General features: G+C 38.1%; 1 protein-coding gene and 1 non-coding gene across 2 annotated transcripts; one reads left to right on the top strand and one right to left on the bottom strand.

The window, feature by feature from the left end:
• Nucleotides 1-417: 417 nt before the first annotated feature.
• On the bottom strand, nucleotides 418-524 carry LOC115958663. The gene has a single exon (XR_004084589.1). It is a non-coding gene; the product is annotated as a small nucleolar RNA R71 (small nucleolar RNA).
• Nucleotides 525-18,760: 18,236 nt separating this feature from the next.
• LOC115957238 (trans-cinnamate 4-monooxygenase-like) lies at nucleotides 18,761-23,060 on the top strand. Its single transcript, XM_031075438.1, has 4 exons — nucleotides 18,761-19,947; nucleotides 20,263-20,326; nucleotides 21,429-21,483; nucleotides 22,175-23,060. The coding sequence occupies exons 1-4, from the start codon at nucleotides 19,163-19,165 to the stop codon at nucleotides 22,771-22,773; spliced, it is 1,503 nt and encodes a 500-aa protein (XP_030931298.1). The 5' UTR covers nucleotides 18,761-19,162; the 3' UTR covers nucleotides 22,774-23,060.
• The last annotated feature ends 1,667 nt before the right edge of the window (nucleotides 23,061-24,727 follow it).

The following is a 24,727-nucleotide window of genomic DNA, read 5'->3' as shown; positions in this document are numbered from 1 at the left end:
AAGAAGAAAGAGGCCAACACATCTCTATCTAATATGGCTGATCAAGAGCAAAAGGCGTTAAGAGATTATGCTATGCCCTCGGTAAATGGAGCTGCATCGAGCATAAGGAGGCCAGCCATACAAGCCAATAATTTTGAGATCAAGCCGGCCATCATTCAGATGATACAGCAGACTGTCCAGTTCAGGGGGCTGTCACAAGAGGATCCTAATGTCCATATTGCAAATTTCTTGGAGATTTGTGATACTTTTAAACATAACGGAGTGACAGATGATGCGATTCGACTAAGGCTTTTTCCCCTTCTCACTTAGGGATAAAGCAAAAGTTTGGTTGAATTCTTTGCCACATGGCATCATTACTACATGGGAAGAGTTGGCACAAAATTTTTAGCAAAATATTTCCCTCCCGCAAAGACAGCAAAGTTAAGGAATGATATCACCACATTCATCCAATTTGAGGGTGAATCATTATATGAAGCATGGGAGAGGTACAAAGATTTATTGCGAAGGTGTCCTCATCATGACCTTCCAGCATGGCTTCAAGTGCAAACATTCTACAATGGTCTAGGAGCTACAAACAGGTCTATGGTTGATGCAGCAGTTGGTGGAGCTTTAATGAGTAAAACTCATGAGGCAGCCTATGAACTTCTGGAGGAATTGGCATCCAACAACTATCAATGGCCTACAAAAAGAGCAATGCCAAGAAAGACAGCTAGAGTTTTAGAACTTGATTCTATTACCTCATTGTCGGCACAAATGGCAACTTTGTCTCAACAACTAGGTAAAATGAATGTTAATGCTATTCAAACTAATGTTGTTTGTGATCATTGTGCAAGAAATCATTCAAGTGTCAACTGCCAAGTGGGAAATCCTTCTGCCCAATCGAGTTATGGACAAGCAAATTACGTGTCAAATTTTCAACATCAAAATAATCCATACTCAAACATGTACAATCCTGGATGGAGGAATCACCCCAACTTCTCATGGAGCAATAACCAAGGGCTGGCTAAACCACCTCAGCAATTTCCACAGCAAGAGAAGAAGCCAACACTTAAGGACATGTTCATGCAGTACATATAGAAGATAGACATGGCGATCCAAACAACTCAGCTTCAATTCGTAATCTTGAGGTGCAGATCGGTTAGCTCTCAAGCATGCTCACAAAGAGGACTGCAGGAACTTTTCCGAGCAACACTGTCACCAATCCGAAAGAACATGCAAAGGCAATATCATTGAGAAGTGGGCGAACATATGAGGAGCCAAAAGTAACAAATGCCAAATAAGATGAAGCTGTGGATAATGAGGAGTCAAAGATGAAGGAAGCCGAGTCAGAGATGAAAGAAGTGGAGCAAGTTGAGAAGACTAAGGAGAATGAAAGAGCTTCAAAATCCAAAAGATCCAGGGAAGATACTTTTGAGACTTATTCTCCTTCAATTTATGATCCACCAATTCCTTTTCCGCAAAGATTAAAAAAATAATAATGTGGATGATCAGTTTTCTAAATTTCTAAGTATATTTAAGCAATTTCATATTAATATTCCTCTCATTGAAGCTTTGGAACAAATGCCTAAATATGCTAAATTTTTGAAGGATATTATATCAAAGAAGCGGAAATTGGAGGAGCATGAAACAGTAATGCTGACAGAGGAGAGTAGTGCAATCCTACAAAAGAAGCTACCGCCTAAGCTGAAAGATCCGGGGAGTTTCACTATCCCTTGCACTATAGGAAAATCTTATTTTGACAGAGCTTTATGTGATTTAGGGGCAAGTATTAATCTAATGCCTCTCTCTGTTTTCAGGAAATTGGGTCTTGGAGAAGTAAAGCCGACCACTATCTCTTTACAATTGGCGGATAGATCTATTAAATATCCAAAAGGAGTCATTGAGGACGTATTAGTAAAAGTTGACAAGTTCATCTTCTCGGCTGACTTCATTGTCCTTGATATGGATGAGGACGAGGAGATCCCTTTGATATTGGGTCGACCTTTCCTTGCGACGGGGAGAACCTTAATTGATGTACAGCAAGGAAAACTTGTTTTGAGGGTTGGAGAGGATGAGGTCACTTTTGATGTATTTAAGCCTATGAAATTTCCTTCCAAGACACATTCTTGTTTTCAAATAAGTGACCGACACGTGATCATGGCCAATGAGACTTGTGCAATTGATTTTCTAAAGTTACCACTTGAGGTATGTCTTACTCGCTCTACACCTGTTAAATTCAAAGATGAAGAGGTTAAAGAGTGTGAAAGATATTTGGAGGCTACACCACTCTTTCCTCCTTCAATGCAACCAAAAGTGGAAGACTTAAAATCATGTCAGCCAACATCTCCACCAGAGGAACCACCTAAACTTGAGCTCAAACTGCCTCCATCAAATTTAAGTTACGCTTCCTTAAGCCAAGACTCTACTTTTCCAGTTATTATTAACAGTTCTTTGAGTGATGTAGAGGAGGAAAAGTTGCTGAGAATCTTGCGGGAACACAAAATGGCTTTGGGTTGGACCATCTCTGACATTAAAGGAATTAGTCCTTCAATTTGTACACACAAGATTTTAATGGAGGATAAATATAAGCCGATTGTCCAACCCCAGAGAAGATTGAACCCATCAATGCAAGAAGTGGTGCATAAAGGAGAGCTGAAGCGTATATTGGAAAAGACCGTGAATATCTCTTGTACAAACTGGGCGAGAAAGTTAGATGATGCTTTATGGGCCTATAGAATAGCATTCAAAACACCGATCGGGATGTCACCATACCGGCTCGTTTATGGAAAAGCATGCCATCTACCGGTGGAGCTAGAACACAGAGCCTATTGGGCGACAAGGATACTGAACTTTGATCTACAAGCAGCTGGTGAGAAAAGAATATTGCAAATCAATGAGATGGATGAGTTCCGCAATGATGCTTATGAGAATGCTCGAATTTATAAAGATAAAACTAAGAGATGGCATGATAAGCATATTCTAAGTAGGGAATTTGAAGTCGGGAAAAAAGTTTTATTATTTAACTCCAGACTTCGACTCTTTCCAGGAAAGTTGCGCTCTCGGTGGTCAAGACCGTTTGTGGTAACCCAAGTTTTTCCCTATGGGGTGGTTGAAGTCCATCATGAAAAAAAAAGGGACATTCAAAGTAAATGGACAGAGATTAAAACCCTATATGGATGGAGACTTTAATTAAGAAAAATGCTCCATCGATCTCATCAGTAAAAAAAGATGAGAGGATCACGTCTAGCTACAGACGTTAAATAAAGCGCTTTTAGGAGGCAACCCAAGTTTTTTTTTTTAATGTTTTTATTTATCTTTTTTTTTTTTCTTTTACCTTATTGTTTTTCTTTCATTTTGTAGGAATAAAGAGACCAAAGAAATCTTCAATGGGTAGACGGCTACACCTCAAGGAAAAATATTCAATTAAAAATCAGGGGAGCATCTCTTCTCCTTTCTCATTCTTTTATTTAGTTTTTCTTCCTTTTTCCCATTGAGGACAATGTGAAATTTAAGTTTGGGGGAAGGGAATTTATTTTATTTATTCAAAAAAAAAAAATTTAATTTTGCCTATGATAAGAATATGGTTGAAATTTCTTATAATTTTTAGAATCATTCTCATTGCTTAAGTCCAATTGTTAATTCTTTACTTGATCTTGTTTGATTTGATATAATCATTAATCCTTGTGCATACCTAGAGAACTTTATGTGAATTTTGTAAATTTGGATGATCTCTACTTATTCTAGAACTTGTTGAATTACTCTCATAAAGAAATCTTATACAGAATATTACTTGGGAAGTGATTTAGGCATTCTTTGAATCGATTGAGCCTTTCAAGCTTACCTCTTTATTATCTTTATCCCTAGTTATCCAACTGATCTATTCTTACACTAGGTTGAAGAAAAGAGAAGATATATGAGTGTTTGAAAAAAAAAAAAAAAATTGTACAAAGTTCCATTTACTCCAATGTTTTGAGTTGCTTAGTAACTAGGGGTATTCATTACCAATGTTTACTCTTACGTCAAACCGTAACTTGAAATATGAGTATGCAAAAGCACTTCAAGTTTGTGACTTGTTGAGTAACTGGGTGCATCCATCACAAATGCCTACATTCACATCAAAAGATAAGTGACGACTAGAAGTAAGTAAAAAAAAAATTATGAAGAGAGGTATTTTGAGATATTCAAAGGATTGAGAAAAATTATATTTTAGAAGTGAGAGTGCTCTATTTGCTTAAAACCTTATCTTTTCTTTATAGCCCTCACCATAGCCATACATCACAAGCCTAATAAGACCTATTGATCCTAGGTAATATTTTGTTGTATATTAGTGGGGAGTGATTTAAAAAGCAAGCTTTTGGAGTTTTTAGAGATCCATACTTATTTACTTGTTTGCATAAAACTATCTGGGAAGCTAATGATGAAGTGAGAATGATAATGCGATGGAGTTGAGTTTTGAATTAACTTTTGGACTTGATTAATTTGGAATGATTCCTTTGAATTATAAGCTTTCTGAAAATCTTTGAGGCAAGAAGAAAAAAAATTTAAAAATTTATGAAGCAAAGCTTGTTTTAGTTGTTTTTTTTTTTTTTTTTTTTTTCTTTCTTTGCTCGAGGACTAGCAAAGTTTAAGTTTGGGGGAATTTGATAAGTGTAATTTTTACATGATTTTTATTATCCTCTTATTTATTAAAATTTTTAGTTTTCCTTTATTTCTTTTGATTTGATTTGATTTTTAATTATATTTATCTATTCATTTGTGCTTTGAAGGAATGAGAAGATTTCAGATTAATCTACAAGGACTTTACATGCAAAGTGGGGCTAGGCCAATTGAATCAAGTCAACTTACATCTAGCCAGGCATGAATTCAAGAGAAGACCAACCCAATTAAATTTAAGTCCAACTGGAGTAAGGAATCAAAGGAAATTTGCACCAAATCCAAGTCCAATTCGGATTAGGATTCCAGCTTGCACATCAGTTAGTATTTTCAGCATAACTTTGGGCTCAGATGTCCAATCGAGATGATTCAAGTTCGAATGGAAAGTAAATTTAAAGGGATACAACTTTGTAGTTTACCAAAAGCCCGAATTCTGAAGTTAAATGGGCCAAAATAGTCGGTTAAATGAAGCCTAAAAATCTGGGATTTTCTCCAAATGGAAATTCAACTTGTAATAGGATTCCTTTACCTATTTAAAGGCTTTTTAGGGAAAAAATTGAGTGTGCCGCATTTGAAGAATTTTATTTGGAGTCTTTCTGAGGACAAAGGGGCACCGCTTCATGTTGATCAACCAATTCCCATGAAAGACATAAGTTTTATTTGTTTTCTTTTCAATTTTATTATGAACTAAATTTTATTTTCTAGAGCGTTGATGTAGTCTAGCAATGAACACAAAATTTATATTCTGAGTTATTTTATTTTTAATATTTCCATGATTGAGTGTTTAATTCTTATTCTTAATGCTTACTTTTTTTTACAAATTATTGTTTGATCAATTGAATTACAATGAGACCGAGAGGTGATTTGTTATTTTAGTTCTAGAATTAAACACCATTAGTTGAGCGAAAGTAGAGATGCTTTACCGCGATTAGTGTGATTTTTTTTTAGAAAATTCAAAGTGCGTAATGAGTCTCCAGTTAATTAAATTCGCATAGAGATATGGAATTGTTAGTTGAAGATATTTTTGATATTATTCGAGAGAAGATATTGGATACTTAAGGAATTTTTAATCATCAATAGGAGATTATTAGAATTTAACAATTAGGAAGAATAAGTTGTGTGGAATTTGTTAGGTGAAATCAACCGCTCTAGATCCATTCTTATCATATTTTTTTAACACTTTTAGATTTTTACGCTTTGTTAATTTTTTTTTATTCGTAATAGTTTAATTTAATTTAGATAGTAGAACCTCCTTTTATTTTCAATTTTCTAAATAGTAATTAATTTAGTAAATTTTGGTATTCAATAACATAGTTAATCCCTGTGGATTCGACATTTGTTTTCTAAAAACACTTTACTACTTGTTACAATTCTGTGCGCTTGCAGATTATTTTTCACGAACAAAAATGGAATTGACTAGCAAACTACAAGAAAATAAAACTAAAATAATAAAGTTTAATTGAAGAGATTTTGATGGTTTAGTAAAGATAATTTAAGTTGAGAGAAAATAACAATATATTAAGGTGCTAAAGTTTAAGAATCTTCACACAACACATCTATTAGTAGTCTTAACAATATTTATTTAATAACTCAACTGAAATGCATACTGTAGGGGCATTGGACCCCGGGGCCCGAAATTTGGGTATATGATGGGCCTAAAACCCAAGTCGAGGACTAAAGGCGTCCGAGAAGGGGTAATCACTGTCAAAAGGGCCCATGTTGGCAAAGGGAGAAGTTAGTGGAGATCATAACTACCCTGAGAGTTGTGATGAGCATGAGAGTCTCCTTGGCTAACCAAGGCCAAGGTCAGTAGAAGTGGCTTGTCGTTCGGAAAAATGTCACAGAAACACCCGGTTGATATGGATAAGCATTACGAGAATTCAAGACATGGAGATGTCCTGAAATATCTAAAGAGAAAGCTGCTACCTCCACATTAAATGCACTGCAGCTAACTCCCTGGCCGCATTAATATAAAAGTGATACCTGAACAGTGTATTTCAGCCTTACAGCTACTACATAAGGACTTATGGGGAGTGCTGATGGGATACGTATCCACACTGACCGTCTGGCAAGCACGTGGAGGGAGGATATGAAAAGAAAAGGCAGTATAAAATATGAAGGAGGCAGTAAGATAGAGGGATCGGAAAATCCAGGAAAGAAACACTATAGCAATCTACAATCAAATTTGTAACGTTACCTAAGAACTTTATATAAGAACTAGTGTCCTCGGATTTCGTCGAGGACGTTTTTTCTTCAGTTTATACTTGTGTATTTTCATTCTTTTGTCATCAAACCTATCTAACTCGTTGTTCGATTAACTAAAACCCAGTTTTCTAACCCATTCTCTACAAATTCATTGTTTTGGGCCTTTTGGGTTTAAGTCCATCCACGTGTAGGGCTAGGAATTCAAATTTGATCCTTACAATTGGCGCCATTTGTGGGAAATCACTGGAGCGATAGTGAGTTAGACATTGAACGATGGTAGGTTCAGGTCCAAATCAAGCAGAATTGATGGGGTCTCAACAATAAGATCATTTCCGTGAACTTGAGCGAAAGAGAGACCAAGAGGGAAGTGTACACCCTACCCACACCAGTAAAAGTCAATCTTAGGGTAAAAACCATGAAATTGATTACCTAAAGACAAGATTGAAACTATCCAACCACACGATGACGCTTTGGTGGTCACCCTTAGAATAGGGGGGTATGATGTGAAGAGGGTAATGGTGGACCAGGGCAGTTGTGTAAAAGTCATGTATCCTGACTTGTACAAAGGACTAAACTTAAAACCTGAAGGCCTAAGAGCTTATGATTTGCCTCTATTAAGTTTTGATGGGAAACTTGTTACCCTGAGGGGCCAGATTAGGTTGCCAGTACGGGCCAGCTCAGAGGTAGTGGAAGTGGACTTCATAATGGTAGATGCATACTCCCCCTACACGGCCATTGTGGCTAGACCCTGACTTCATACTTTGGGTGTTGTTTCATCAACTCTGCATTAAAAGTGAAGTATCCGTCTAGAGACCGGATTGAGGAGCTGGTAAGGAACTAATCCATGGCTAGGTAGTGCCTCGTGTCTGCAATTTTGCATTAGCTAGCAGTTGAGTCCTCGGCCACGGTCAAGGAAGGTTTATAGCAGTCAAAGTCTTCGGAATTACTTGCGAAGGGGCCAGTCGAGGAGGCCAAGTGTGAGGATTTAGAGAAATTTCCCATTGGTGACGATCCGGAGAAGTTTTTTCAGGTTGGAACTCAACTGCCGCCTCGGGAGAAAGAGGAATTGGTAGTATTTCTCAAGAAGAATGTTGATGTATTCGCTTGGAATGCTTATGAAGCTCTGGGAGTGGATCCGAGCTTCATCTGCCATCATCTGAATATCAGTCCATCTATCACCCCTAGGAAGCAACCACTCGGTGTTCGTCCAAGGAACATTCGAATGCTATAAAGGACGAGGTGATGAAACTTAAGTAGGATAGGGCTATTAAAGAGGTTTTTTACCCTGAATGGCTAGCCAACACCGTGGTGGTAAAGAAGAAGACGAGGAAGTGGTGCGTATGTGTAGATTTTACAGACTTGAACAAAGCCTGCCTAAAGGACCCTTTCCCTATGCCTCGAATTGACCAACTGGTAGACGCAACTATGGGTCATCCTCGGATGAGTTTTCTGGATGCTTTTCAAGGGTACCATCAGATACCTTTAGCTTTGGATGACTAAGAGAGGATAGCTTTTGTCACTCTTATAGGAAACTATCATTATAAAGTGATGCCCTTTGATTTGAAGAATGCAGGGGCTACTTACCAAAGGATGATGACCAAGATGTTTGAACCACAATTAGGAAAAAACATTGAAATTTATATCAATGATATGGTAGTAAAAAGCAAGGCAGAGTCCGAGCATGTTAATCACCTCGGGAATATTTTTGCTATCTTGAGGAAACATAAACTACGACTTAATGCTTCCAAGTGTTTTTTTGGTGTCGGGTCAGGCAAGTTTTTAGGCTACATGGTCACACACCATGGAATTGAAGTCAATCCCGACCAGATTAAGGTGATTGAAAATCTACAACCACCTCGAAATCCCAAAGAGGTCCAGAAGCTTACGGGGATGACCGTTGCTCTAAACTGATTCATCTCTTGGTCAGCTAACAGGTGTAAACCTTTCTTTAAGTTGTTAAACAAGTGGAAGGGGTTTGAATAGACTGAGGAGTGTGTCCTGGCTTTCTAGCAATTGAAAGAATATTTGTCTCGGCCGCCTATCATGTCCAGCCCCAAGGTGGATGAAATTTTGTTCACCTACATCGTAGTGGCATCCCATGCGATGAGTTTGGTGTTAATACGGGTAGATAGTGGTGTACAGAGGCCGGTTTATTACATGAACAAGTCATTACACGAGGTCGAGGTCCGTTACTTACCACTGGAGAAGGCTATTTTGGCAGTGGTGCATGGCACGCGTAAGCTCCCCCATTATTTCTAATCACACACGGTTGTTGTCTTGACTCAACTCCTACTCAGATATCTACTTCGGAGCGCTGACTACACAGGGAGAATTGCTAAATGGGGCATAATCCTTGGGGCTTTTAGTATCAAATATATGCCCCACACCTCCGTCAAAGGTCATGTCCTCGCCGACCTAGTGGCCGAGTTTGCCGAGACCCTATCAGAAGATGAATTAGAAGAGCGAAACATGGATGGAAAATCGGTTGGTGTAATCTCCTTGCAAGAGCCCTTGCCATGGATGGTCTACTTTGATGGTGCAACTAATCACAGAGGATCTAGGGTGGGACTCGTTCTGATATCTCCAAAGAAGATCACAATTGAAAAGTCCCTAAGATTGGGATTCTCAACTACGAACAATAAGGTCGAGTACGAAGCTCTGTTGGTAGGGATGACCATGGTTCAAAAGATAGGCGGAAAAACAATGGAGATTTTCTCTGACTCAAGGCTGGTTGTAGGCCAAGTCCAAAGGGAGTTGGAGGCAAGAGATCCCAGAATGTAGGAATATTTAAGCCAGGTTAGACACTCACAGTCTAGATTTGAGTCTTTTGTTTTATGACAAGTTCCTAGAAGTAGGAATGCCCATGCGGACTATCTCGCCACACTGGCAACATCCTCGGCACAGGGCTTGCCTAGGGTAATCCTTGTGCAAACCCTTTGAGGTGGGAAGGAATGTGGTCTACGTTCACCAAATAAGGGCAAGGCTTAGCTGGATGGACCCTATTATGCTATTCCTTATGGAAGATGTCCTGCCTAAAAGTAAGTTTGAAGCCGAAAAGATACAAAGAAAAGCTCCTCGGTTCTGGTTGTCCATGGACCAAAAGTTGTATAAAAGATCATTCTCTGGCCCATACCTGCTATGCGTACACCCTGAAGTAGTTGAACTGCTCTTGGAAGAGTTACATGAGGGGATTTGTAGAAGCCACACGGAGGGCGGATCTTTATCTCACAGGGCCCTCACACAAGGTTATTGGTGGCTGAACATGCAAAAAGAAGCATATGAATATGTGAAGAAGTGCGACCAATGCTAAAGGTTTGCGCCAAACATTCACCAACTAGTAGGAGTCCTCAATCCTCTGTCCAGCCCTTAGCCTTTTTCTTAGTGGGGTTTGGATATTGTAGGCCATTTCCCTAAGGCAGTAGGGAATAAGAGGTATTTGTTAGTGGGCACGGATTATTTCACTAAGTTGGTTGAAACTAAACCTTTAACGAATATTAGGGATGTAGATGTCAAAAAATTCCTTTGGAAAAATATTGTCACTAGGTTTGGAGTCCCCTGTACCCTCATCTCTAACAATGGATTTCAATTTGATAGTAAAGCCTTTAGAAGATATTGTTGTGACCTGAGCATAACGAATAGATATTCCACCCCGACATATCTACAGGGAAATAGGCAGGCCGAGGCTGTCAACAAAGTCATAGTAAGTGGACTTAAAAAGAGACTGGATGACGCAAAGGGAAAATGGGTAGAAGAGCTATCACATGTCCTATGGACTTACCGGACTACGCCTCGAAGGTCCACAGGGGAGACGCCCTTCTTTATGACTTTTGGGGCCGAGGCTGTTATTCCTCTAGAAACCGGATTCCCCACGTTGAGAACAAGTTCCTTCACTCCAAGAAAAAACGATGAGCTATTAGACAAGAGTTTGGACTTAATTGAAGAACGGAGAGAAAGCGCTATGGTCCAATTGGCCTACTATCAAAACAAGCTTAAGCAGGGGTATGATGCCAACATAAAGTTAAGGCCACTAAGAGTTGGAGACTTGGTCTTAAGAAAAATCCTAGGAACTGCAAAGAACCCAACATGGGGAAAATTGGGACCCAACTAGGAAATACCATATCGTATCACATCGGCAGCCGGGATAGGTGCCTATTATCTAGAGGATCTAGAGGAAAAAGCTATACCACAGGCTTGGAATGTAAATAACCTTAAGAGGTATTATTATTAATAAAGGCTTCCTTCACCCTATTTGGGTTTGTTGTATTATTTGTCATGCATTATTAACATCAATTTAAATATCAAATAGAACATTGGTCATGCCTGGATCCTCGGACCACATGCCTTGGGAAAATTGATAACTTTTAGTCATTATTTTAAGTATTAAACAGAACCTTAGCTATGTCTGACTCCTTGGACCACCTACTTTGGGAAAATTAATACCCCTTAACATCTATCTAAGTATCAAACTGAATCTTGGCCATGCCTGACTCCTCGGACTACATGCCTTGGGAAAATTGATAACTTTTAGTCATTATTTTAAGTATTAAACAGAACCTTAGCTATGCCTGGTTCCTTGGACCACCTACTTTAAGAAAATTAATACTCCTTGTCATCTATCTAAGTATCAAACTAAACATTGGCCATACTTGGCTCCTCGGACCACATGCCTTGGGAAAATTGATAAATTTAGTCAATATTTTAAGTATTAAATAGAACCTTAGCTATGCCTGGTTCTTTGGATCATATACTTTGAGAAAATTAATACTCCTTGACATCTATCTAAGTATCAAACTGAACCTTGGCCATTCTTGGCTCCTCAGACCACATGCCTTGGGAAAATTGATAACTTTTAGTCATTATTGTAAGTATTAAATAGAACCTTAGCTATGTCTGGCTCCTTGGACCACCTGCTTTGGGAAAATTAATACTCCTTGACATCTATCTAAGTATCAAACTGAACCTTGGCCATGTTTGGCTCCTCGAACCACATGCCTTAGGAAAATTGATAACTTTTAGTCCTTCTTGTAAGTATTAAACAGAATCTTAGCTATGTCTAGCTTCTCGGATCACCTGCTTTGGGAAAATTAATACTTCTTGACATCTATCTAAGTATCAAACTAAACATTGGCCATGCCTGGATCCTCAGATGACATGTCTTGGGAAAATTGATAACTTTTAGTCATTATTTTAAGTATTAAATAGAATCTTAGCTATGCCTGGCTCCTCGGGCCACCTGCTTTGGGAAAATTAATATTCCTTGACATCTATCTAAGTATCAAACTGAACCTTGGCCCTGCCTGGTTCCTCGGACCACATGCCCTAAGAAAATTGATAACTTTTAGTCCTTATTGTAAGTATTAAACAGAACATTAGCTATGTTTGGCTTCTCAGACCACCTGCTTTGGGAAAATTAATACTTCTTGACATCTATCTAAGCATCAAACTAAACATTGGCCATGCCTGGATCCTCGGACGACATGCCTTAGGAAAATTGATAACTTTTAGTCATTATTTTAAGTATTAAACAGAATCTTTGCTATGCCTGGCTCCTCGGGCCACCTGCTTTGGGGAAATTAATATTCTTTGACATCTATCTAAGTATCAAACTGAACCTTGACAATGCCTAAATCCTCGGACCACATACCTTGGGGAAATTGATAACTTTTAGTCATTATTTTAAGTATTAAACAGAATCTTAGCTATGCCTGACTCCTTGGACCACTTGCTTTGGGAAAATTAATACTCCTTGACATCTATCTAAGTATCAAACTGAACCTTGGCCATGTCTGGCTCCTTGAACCACATGCCTTGGGAAAATTGATAACTTTTAGTCCTTATTGTAAGTATTAAACAGAACCTTAGCTATGTCTGGCTTCTTGGACCACCTGCTTTGGGAAAACTAATACTCCTTGACATCTATCTAAGTATCAAACTAAACCTTGACCATGCCTGGCTCCTTGAACCACATGTCTTGGGGAAATTGATAACTTTTAGTCATTATTGTAAGTATTAAACAAAACCTTAGCTATGCCTGGCTCCTCGGACCACCTGCTTTGGGAAAATTAGTACTCCTTGACATCTATCTAAGTATCAAACTGAACCTTGGCAATGCCTAAATCCTCGGACCACATGCCTTGGGGAAATTGATAACTTTTAGTCATTATTTTAAGTATTAAACAGAATCTTAGCTATGTCTGGTTCCTCGGACCACCTGTTTTGGGAAAATTAATACTCCTTGACATATCTCTAAGTATCAAACAAAACCTAAGCTATGCCTGGATCCTCAAATTGCTAAGTACCAAGTCAAAGTCTTAGTTATTGTGGACTTGGTGAAATACATGTCTAAGATAAATTGGTATCCTTTATTAATGACTTTGTTGCCAAGTGTAATTACTCCAAATAGCAATGGTTTTCACTGCAACAAGAGTCCTAAACAGATGCCCATGAGCATCACTTAAAGCATTTACAGGAATATTTGTGTTTGTGTAAAAGTTGACTATCCCTTTGACCCTATGAACTTGTTGACGAGTAAGGCACAAAGTAATTTTAAACCTATATGTGTGTTGTGATACTATGTGTGTTCTTAAAATTAAGATTATGCTTTTCCAAGGTGATTAAATTAGTAAATTTCACCTGCTTTTGCTGCTGATCATATGAAACAGGACAATTACACTATTACTTAAGTGGATTAGTGAGAGAAGTGCTACCTCATTATTATTTTTATTAAGGGTTAGCTAAAATAGAAATCATATCAATTTCAGTATGTAAATCATTGAGAGAAAGAAAACGCCCACAACTTTCATTAATAACAACCTTAAAACAAGGCAGATCAAATACAAAGGGGCAAGTTGATTACAAATTGTGAAAACAAAAAAGAGAAAAAAAAATAAGGGCAACCTATTGCTTCATTCTTATTACAAGTTTTTCTTTTGAATCCTTGGGAGGTTGGTTATTTGCTGCAGTGGAGGATATTTTGGTTTTGTCTTTAGGGTCCTCTTTTAAGGGTATGGGGAGGGTTGCCAACACCAACTCCATGTTTTAAAAGGCTTTTTTTTCCTTGGGGGGATCCTTTAGGGCCGTTGGGGGTAAGTTAGAGCCTTGGACTACTCCTTTATTCACATCCCCTGCCTTGGTAACACCCTCGGCCAGCTCTGTCTCCTCCGACGAAGTGTTGGCTGTAGGAGGAGCCTTAGGTGGGCTGTCTTGAATTTCACCGGCCTTCGAGGACACTGGGTCAACTTTGGAGTCTATAGAACTTGAAGGGCATATGGCTGGAGGCTAATAGATACTTTCAGCTTTCCTAAGCACAGAAGAAGCCTCAACCCCAGCTTGATTGAGTGCTTCACTCCATGTTAGGGCATAGTAAGTCCTACATACGGCAGGGACCTCGACCTGAGGGTGTCCTCGGTCTCGGCCACCCCAACATCGTACCCATGCTACTCTGCTTCCTCTTTGGCTTTCTCTGCCTCTTCCTTGGCCTTCTCGGCTAGAGCCTTAGCCTTCTCAACCTTCTTCAATTTCTTTTTCAGTATAGCAATTTGGGTCTTGGAGGAGGCCAACTGGTCCTCAGCACTGCGCAGCAGCAGCCTTTGGTTCTCGGCTTGCTTTTCAACATTTTCAAGAGTAACTGTTGCATATTTTCTTTCTTTCTCCTCCTCCTACAACCTCTTCTTGAGCTCTTGGAGGCTCTTATCGGCCACTCGAAAGGCCTCCCCGGCGGCGATATGCCTTCCTTCCTCTTCCTTCCCTATGGCAGTAATTGGTCATCTCTTCTACTCGGAAGGAGGCCTGAACAGCCTGTCAAGGAAAGAAACAAGGATTAGAGAAAGAGGATAAAGAAAACATATTAGGGAAAAAGGAAAAGGACATACCATGGCGAGGTATCTTTTAAGATTAAGGAAGACATCATGTCTCCTCATCCCTCACAGCTCGGCCATATCCTCGGGGAGCAGCAAAGCCTGCTCCACCACATTTGCAACGTAGCCGGCTATTCCTCCTTGGAAATTGCAGATGGAGGCATTGACAAGGATAGGTTCCCCATTTAGCATTGGGGCAGGGAGCCAGGCTGAAGGCTCTATCTAGGGGTCGCTTCTCTTCTCGGCGCCCCTCTACCCCGTTTTGGCTTGTTTGGATGCCTTTTGAACCTCGTCCTTGTGGGGGGAAGGGTTTGTCCAGCTCCCATCACCTCCTTCCCTTTTTGCTCTCTTTTCCTCTTTAGGTCGGCCGTTTGGGAGGGCAAAACAGGTGAAGGAGTGGGAGGCTTGGTATGAGTTGCCTTCCCAGATGCATCCCTCCCAGGTTGGGACTCTATCAAATCCAACAGACTGGACTTTGGTTTGCGCTGAATACCCATCTTGTCGATTATTGGTGAGAATGGTGGGCCGAGATCAAGGACTAAAGTTTTCGGGGACAAGGCTTGGTTGAAAACTTCAAATTCGTCCTCGGAATCAGCTACTTCTACCACTTCTTCCTCTTCTGTGTTGATAGGGCGAGACGAAGTAGCTGCTCCGGTTGTTTGTTGTGTTGACGGGGCTTCTACTTTTGGCATACCTTCAAAGATGGGAGTTATGGCTTGTACACCCTCTAGTTTTGGGCCAGGAAGAAGGAAACTTGGTGTGGCTACATTGATCCTTTGTAGGCATGGGTCGTTCGCCTTAATAACGCACTTAGGCGCTAGGAAAGTCTTAGAAATTGGGGTGTAGCCCAATATCAGGTGAGCGGCTCTAAGCTGACCGTTAGAGTGGATGAAGACCTTGGCCTTTAAGATCTTATCTAAACACTCCCGATTTATGAGACCAAAGTTGGGGACAACAGAGTGTGGGTCTGGAAGATCATCAAGAAAGCCAGGAAGATAACACTAGCGAAATACAAGTCAAAAGAAACCTTAAATACCTACATAAATCAAAGAAAAAGAAAAACGAAACAACTTTGAAATTGCGAATCTGAGCCTAAGGTCCCACCTGGTTTGCCCTCCCTCGTCGGACAAGGGAGGCCATCGTGACAATCCCCTGATATAATCAAGAAGTTTTTGTTTAAGTCTTTATTGGAGTTAAGGAGGCATTGAATAAGCCTAACCTCGGGGTATCTAGACTTAAGGAAATACCCCTGCTCAGTGAGGTGGTGGAGGTTGTAGATTCAGTTGACATCATAGTGAGTCAACCCTAGACCCATTTTTTCATTGAGGGCATCTACACACCCTAGTATTCTAAACATATTGGGGGCACATTGAGTAGGAGCTAACCTATGGGCCCTAAGGTAGTCTTTGGTGACAACATCCATGGGGATTCTCATCCCGCCTTCTATGAAGGCAATCATGGGGATAACTACCTCTCCCTCTTTCCTATCTGTGTGCCATTGTCCCTCTTTGCAGTACCTAGTGCCCGCCCCTGGAGGTATCCTATACATCGCCTTAAAATTTGCCATCCCCTCCTTGAAATCTACTAAGCTCTTAAATCCATCCATTTCTAGAAAAGGTTAGGAAAACTAAAGAGATTGAGAGAGGAAGTTAGAACTGAGGAGAAAAAGAAAGAATACGAAGAGAAGAGGAATGTGTAGAAAATTAAAGAGTAAAAGTTCAAGAAGACTTACAGAAAGAATAAAGGTGTCCTCAGACAAGTCTTTAGTATTTGTAAAGGCTCAGGTGAGTTGGAAAGGTGTGCAGGTTTAGGGTATGTGCACTAGAACGAAATGAATACTAAAGTGAGAGGATAAGTTGATTTGAGAGGTATTTATATCAAGAGAGAAGACAGAAGCGGGAAAATTCTCACTCGGTACCCAATGAAAGTATCAGCTGTTGGATGTGCATCATGCCGTAGAACGTGGGGAACAAGAGGTCGTAAGAATTTAATAAGGGCACGTCTCAAGTGCCGTAGCGCCAGAAACGTGCCTTAGGCAGTTAAAAAGGCATCTTTGCAAGCAAAGGAGAAAGGCAAGGAACATAGGGTAATTACAGTGACATTGAAATCCTCCTTTCTTCCCGAGGATCCAGAAAGAAGGATTCCAAGGTGCTATTGTAGGGGCCTTGGGCCCTGGGGCCCGTCATTTAGGTATACGATGGGCCTAAAGCCCAAGCCGAAGACTAAAGGCGTCCGAGAAGGGGTAATCGTTGTCAAAAGGGCTCATGTTGGCAGAGGGAGAAGTCAGTGGAGATCATAACTACCCTTGTGCTGAGGATGAGAGCCTCCTCAACTAACCAAGGTCGAGGTTAGTAGAAGTGGCCTGTCGTCTGGAAAAATGTCACAGAAACACCCGGTTGATATGGATAAGCATTATGAGAACTCAAGACAAGGAGATGTCCTAAAATATCTAAAGAGAAAGCTGCTACCTTTGCATTAAATGCACTGCAGCTAACTTCCTGACCGCATTAATATAGAAGTGATACCTAAACAGTGTATTTCAGCCTTACAGCTACTACATAAGGACTTATGGGGAATGCTGATTAGACAAGTATTCACACCGACCGTCTGGCAAGCACGTGGAGGGAGGATATGAAAAGGAAAGGCAGTATAAAAGATGAAGGAGGCAGTAAGATACAGGGATCGGAAAATCCAAGAAAGAAATATTGTAGCAATCTACAATCAAATTTGTAACATTACCTAAGAACTTTATATAAGAACCAGTGTCCTCAGATTTCGTCGAGGACGTTTTTTCTTCAGATTACACTTGTGTATTTTCATTCTTTTGTCATCAAACCTATCTAACTCGTTGTTTAGTTAACTAAAACCCAGTTTTCTAACTCATTCTCTACAAATTCATTGTTTTGGACTTTTTGGGCCTAAGTCCATCCACGTGCTGGGCTAGGAATTTAAATCTAGTCTTTACACATACAAAGGATGATCTTAGAAGGATGATTTAACAATAAGAACTCAAGAATTAATTGTATAAGGTAGTTTTATGAAATCGATTGATTTTAAACAAAACAAAACTAGTGAATTAGTTCGCAAGGAATACTAAGTATTTAATGTGTCCGTAGTTTACAATAAATCAAAGAATTATACAGAACTAGACACTTTTCTAGATGAGTAAATCAATCAAAAACATAATAACATAAGCATTAAAATTATAAAATAATTGTTAAAAACATATCAATAAACGGTTGGATTTCACACTTTTACCCCTTACCTTGGCAAGGCTTTTAACAAGCCATAACACAAACAAAACTCTAAAAATTGTAAAGGAACTTTAAAAAAATCTAAATTATGTTCTATGGTAGCTCTTCCTAATTTTTGCCCTAAAGAGCCTTTAAATAGGTCAAGTAAATCCTATTACAAGTTGAATTCCCATTTGGAGAAAATCTCATGTTTTCAAGCTTCACTTAACCAACATTTTTTGGCCAATTTGAAGTTAGATTTTTGGGATAAACTACAAAGTTGTATCCCTTTAAGTTAACTTTCCAGCCCAACTTGAATCATCTCAATTGGACATTTGAACTAAAAGTTATGTTCAAAATACTAACTAATACACTGGCTAAAATCCTAATCTGAATTGGACTTGGATTTTGTGTAAATTTCATTTGATTTCTTGCTTCAATTAGACTCAAATTTAATTAGGTTGGCCTATTTTGACTTCATCATGACTCTTGTAAAAATAAAATCCATTAGCCTTTTTCTTTGCACAAATCCATTCATTTAATTACATTCTCTTACAAAAAACATATTCACGCATTGAAATTCAATTAAGCAAAAAATTAATTATTCAGCAATATTCCAAAACCAAATATAAAATACACGAATTAACTTAAAATAAATATAATAATACTTTCTAATAATAATATAAATATGCAAAATTAAGCTATTATCAGAAGTAATAAAAAAAATTTATAAGTGTTAGCTCAGTAGATTGTCATAGATGGTAGTTTACTGTAACTCAATTGTCAAAAATTTTGAGTAATATAGCAGCATTGTTGTAGTGTGTTTTTTGTAAAATGGGTGATTAAAATAGTTTTTTTTTTTTTTTTTTTTATTTTGTAAGCGCTCTAATGCATGTCAATTGTGTCAACACCCTCCACCAATTCCCCTGACTCAACCTGGTCCTGGGGTGAAAGGTGGCTCGTCTATAATCGTATAGTGACGGCGGGGCAGGCCAATTAACACCTAACATAAGGAACACCCTCCACCAACTCCCTGCTCACTTGATCACACAATGCCCATGCACCCAACTCCTCTCTCCCAGCTTCCTAATCACTCCCCACAAATACCCTCTCTCCCTCACTCTCTATATATATTATGTAGTGTTCTTCAATTCCCCACCCACACTCTCATTCATATATGCCTAGCTAGCTCCTTTACAACTACGTATATTACCTACTCGATCACCCACAACCATCATGGACCTTCTCTTCTTAGAGAAACTCCTCCTATCCCTCTTCTTCACCATTCTTCTCGCTATCTTCATCTCTAAACTTCGTGGCAAGCGTTTCAAGCTCCCAACTGGCCCTATTCCCGTCCCCATTTTTGGCAACTGGCTCCAAGTTGGCGATGACCTCAACCATCGCAACCTCTCCGACCTCGCTCGCAAATATGGTGACATTTTTATGCTCCGCATGGGCCAACGCAACCTTGTTGTTGTGTCTTCCTCAGACCTTGCCAAAGAGGTCCTTCACACTCAAGGGGTCGAGTTTGGTTCACGAACTAGAAACGTTGTGTTCGATATTTTCACTGGTAAAGGCCAAGACATGGTCTTCACTGTGTATGGTGAGCACTGGCGAAAGATGAGGAGGATCATGACTGTACCCTTTTTCACAAACAAGGTTGTTCAGCAATATAGGTTTGATTGGGAGGAGGAGATTGCTAGGGTTGTTGATGATGTTAAGACGATTCCCGAGGCATCAACAACTGGGTTTGTGTTGAGGAAGCGATTGCAGTTTATGATGTACAATAACATATATAGGATCATGTTTGATAGGAGGTTTGAAAGTGAGGATGACCCTTTCTTTGTGAAGCTTAAAACATTGAATGGGGAGAGAAGCAGGTTGTCTCAAAGCTTTGAGTATAATTATGGAGATTTTATTCCCATTTTGAGGCCATTTTTGAGAGGCTATTTAAAGATATGCAAGGACGTCAAGGAAAGGAGGAATCAGCTCTTCAAGGATTATTTTCTTGAGGAGAGGAAGTAAGCTTTTCTTTCGTTTTCTATTCATGATTTTCTTTTCTTCTCTTATAATAGGTTCTATTAAAATCGAATTATTTATGTTTATCTTCTTCTTTTTTTAATCCAAACAATATTATGTCTTTATTCTTCCTATTTTAAGTATAATTGATTGTTTTTCCAAAATTACTGTGTATTAATGAAAAATGTTAGAATTATTATCAATTTAATTATACAACAAACTATTTAAAATTTATGAAACAATAGATAAATTAATACATACAATACTATCCATTTCATGTAATATGAGAATTGTTTTGATTGTTGATAAATTTATAGGAAGCTCGCAAGCATGAAATGTACGGACAACAATGCTAAAAAATGTGCAATAGATCACATTCTTGTCGCTTAGGGTCCGTTTGGTTGAAAGAGTGGAAAAGTGGAAGGATGGAAAAGTGGGAGGATGGAAAATATTTAGTTTTCCCTCTTGTGTTTGGTTGGAGGGGTGGAAAAATGGGAGAGTGGAAAACTCTTTTGTTTGGTTGGAGAGAAAAAGAGAAGGATGAAAAATATAATTTATATAAATTGACTATTATATCCTTATTACATAATAGGTAAGAAATAAATTTATTTGTACTTATTAAATAATATAAAATTTACCACATTATATATATATATATATATATATATATTTATGTTATTATTTTTATTATTATAATGTAAAACTTACTTTTTCTATTTTACATCATAATTTTTACAAAACACCTACATCAATTTGTCTATTATACACACTTTCTTTATTAAAATAATATTTCTTTTCTCTTTTTTTATTTCCCACCTACCGCCACCTAACCCCTCCTCCTTTTTTCTGATTCATAACACTCTCTTATCTCTATCAATTCTCGGCCTCTCTTTCTTCTCCTTCTTTCTTTGTTTTTTTTTGTTTTTGAGAATCTTTTTCTTTCCTCTTCTTCTTTTACAATTTGAGTTCTATGCTTTTATTATAGATGATGATTTTGGGTTGGGTTTGATTAAGGGCAGTGATTTTGGGCGGAGATAGCAAAAATTTTGGGTGGAGAAAATGGTGATTTTGGCATTTTCTTCAACATCTTCTTCTTTCTTACTTCTTCTTTTTCAATTTTGGATTGATTATTTATATGAATTTGTATATGGGTTTGATGAATTTTTATATGGGTTTGATGAATATGGGTGTGCTGTTGATTTTCTGGGTTTGATATGGGTGTGCTGTTGATGAATTTGTAAACGTTGGGAGAGGGCAGTCCAGTAATTGCACAGTGAGAACGTTTTCTCTCCACAGTTTTCCTCCCGATTTGGGAGGAAAATAATTGTGGGTCCAGGTGAAAAATAATCCATCCCATTTTCCATCCATCCCAGTTTTCCTTTGCTTCCCAAACAGTGGAAAACATTGTTTTCCATCCCATTTTCCATCCAAAGTTTTCCTTCCTCCCTATAATCCTCCCAACCAAACACACTGTTAGTGAAAGGGTGAGATTAACGAAGACAACGTCCTCTACATCATTGACAACTTCAATGTCGCTGGTAGGCTACTTTTTGTTTCTTTCACAATATTGGTTGAAACCAAAGGTATTATATGGCCAGTTAATTCTCAAAGAATATGAGAATATAGTTAGTACAATAACTTAAAAGAATATTTTTTTTTCAGAAGTTATAAGTACAATATTCTTTTTTAGGACAAAAATAAAATCATCCAATCAAAAAATGAAAATGAATTTGTAACTAATTTGTCCTGATATGATTAGATAATTTTCCGTGTTTTTCAGTGTTTGTTAGTATAAGAAAAAATAAGTCAAAAGAAAACCATTTTTTATCAACATAAAAATTATGCTCTATTTTTAGAGATTGCTTTCCTTTTTTCTTTTTTTTGTGGAAAACAATTATATCTCATGGCAAACTAATTAAGAGAAATTAGGAGGCCGTTTTCCAACACATTTGAGGTTACTATCAAATATAAAAAAATGAGATAATTTTATAAAAAATACTTTTTAGAAAATGATTCATTTTCTAAAATTAAAAAAAAAAAATTAACCTCAAAACAAACAAAGTGTTAAATAAGCTCTTGATTTAAAATTAAAAATGTAGTACCTTAATTAATTATATTCCTCCTCTATGGATATTGTTGTAGGCTTATATTGTGCAAAAATTTGATTGATGGTTCACTAAGAGTTTTTTTTTTTAAATATCAGTATTAATTGGTGTTACATGCATGCAGCAATTGAGACCACATTGTGGTCGATTGAATGGGGCATCGCCGAGCTAGTGAACCATCAGGAGATCCAACAAAAGCTACGAAATGAGATTGACACGGTGCTTGGTCCAGGAGTGCAAATCACTGAGCCAGACATCCACAAACTCCCATATCTACAAGCTATAATCAAGGAAACTCTCCGGCTAAGGATGGCCATTCCTCTGTTAGTCCCACACATGAACCTCCGTGATGCTAAGCTTGGCGGGTTTGACATTCCAGCTGAGACCAAGATCCTTGTGAATGCATGGTGGCTTGCTAACAACCCAGCCAATTGGAAAAACCCACAAGACTTCAGGCCTGAAAGGTTTTTAGAAGAAGAGGTCAAAGTGGAAGTCAAGGGCAATGATTTCAAGTACGTTCCTTTTGGTGTTGGAAGGAGGAGTTGTCCAGGGATGATACTTGCTTTGCCAATTATTGGAATCACGTTGGGACGTTTAGTACAAAACTTTGAGCTCTTGCCTCCACCGGGACACTCAAAGCTAGACACTTCCGAGAAGGGAGGCCAATTTAGCTTGCACATATTGAAGCATTCTACTGTTGTTGCCAAGCCACGGGTGTTTTAATTAAGAAATCATTGTGTTCTCTCTCTCTCTTGAATACTGATATGTGTTCATAATGGGAAGGATATCTAGTATATTTTCAAGATTTGTTGGAAAGTGTAATTCTCATTCTATGTCATTGAAGACCAAATCATGATACTGATTACTAAAGAAGATTAAGGAATTGATTGCTAGAGAAAATCATGGGATTGAAGCAATCAATAATATGCAATTCAAATAAAATTATCACTGATTATTGTGTGTAATCTCTCTATTATTAATAGAGATTTTATTGTAATGTATTATTACGAGGAGTGAAAAATGTACTATTTATATTGTGTAATCCCATTATTAATAAGGATTTCGCTGTAATGTATTATTACGAGGAGTGAAAAATATACTATTGATTTGAGCTTTTGTCCCCTAAACGAAGACCAAGAGGTCAAACCATTTATGGTGCGTTTTGATACCGTTTATTTTGTTAAAAACTGAAAACATTGTAACAAAATAATTTCTAAATATGTGAATATATAGTGCAATGGACCCATTTTTAATGAAAGTTTTGGTGAAAAAAGAGGTTTGTAGGTCATGTAAATAGTGCATGGGATCCACTGAAAGTGCTAAAACGCGTTAAAAAAAAAAAAAAAATACTCAGACGCACAAAACTCAATATCCAAACGGATTCTTAAATACTCACGTTTTCTCTCCTCACTTATTTTTTCTTCCTCATATTATTATAAATTCTATAATCTTCGGGACTATATAGATTTGTACCAAAATAAAATTAAAAATAAACAAACCAATAGAGTTATAAATAAGTTTCATCCTCAATTTGCAGGGTGTTAAGGTTGTGGACAAAACATGACTAACTAATAAGAACTTGAATCAAACTCAAATAAACTTGTAGAATCAAGACTATACTGAATAGGAAGCACTTATAAGCATGAAAACCTACTATCTATGAATTACAACTTACAAGAAAATCTCTTAAGGAACTATTATTGCCATTACCAAAACAAACAAACAAAAATCCTTATTTAAACAAGTTTGTTAGTGGAAATTGTCTAATTTTCTTGAGATTGAATCAGTTATTTATACTTGAAGTCTTTTGACGGTTATTGACAGTTGTTCCTTCTACATGTCTCTCCTTCTTTAGACTTGAATAACACTTATCACGGTGATGGATGCTATTTATAATTTCTTAAAACTACTTTGATGAGACCGTGCACACTTTTACATTGGTTAAAAAGTCGTGGGAATTGTAATGACTAATGCATGCTTCTCGTGTCACTTCCCACGTTATGGTGCTTTTAAAAATGTAGTTTCCTATTTGTGCTACCAGTTGTATTCATTAAGGACTCTAGGAAACTTTAGATTAATATCAGCACATGCTGCCCCCGCACATATATATTATTGGAGTATTTCCAAATTGACAAAACTTAGGTACAATATTTTAAATGTTATTCCTTAGGTTTTTCTTTTAAAATTCAGTCATGTGACTATTTCACTAAAAAATACACTTTCATCTAATGAGAAAAAATCCATATGGCAGAATTTTAAGAGAAGAACTTAAAGAACAACACCTAAATACTGTACCTAAGTCTTGCTCTTTCTAAATTTCTAGGCCAATCAATATCATGCATATGGTTATGCCACCAAATTTACTGGACCACATATGAGGGTTAGCTCAAATACCACTTGTGCTTCAAATACTCCTTATAGCACAAACCCAACCCAGACCGACCCGATCACTTCGGGTCTCCTATACTTGGACCTGTTGCCGACCCGCCGAAGGCAGTGGTTTGGGTGGTCGGATGCCATCGTTTTTCGATTGGGTCACAGTGGGTTTTGGACTGTGTGAATCGTTGCCAAATTTTGCCGAAATCTATTGGTTTTTGCTAGATCTGACCGGATCTCGAAGAGATCTCAGCGGATCTCAATGAGATTAGGCCAGATCTGGAAGAGATCTCAGTAGATC

The sequence above is a fragment of the Quercus lobata genome, chromosome 8, assembly GCF_001633185.2.
Source record: "Quercus lobata isolate SW786 chromosome 8, ValleyOak3.0 Primary Assembly, whole genome shotgun sequence".
Lineage (NCBI taxonomy): Eukaryota > Viridiplantae > Streptophyta > Magnoliopsida > Fagales > Fagaceae > Quercus > Quercus lobata.
Note: the sequence above shows the minus strand (reverse complement) of the source record. Positions and strands in the feature narration are given on the sequence as shown.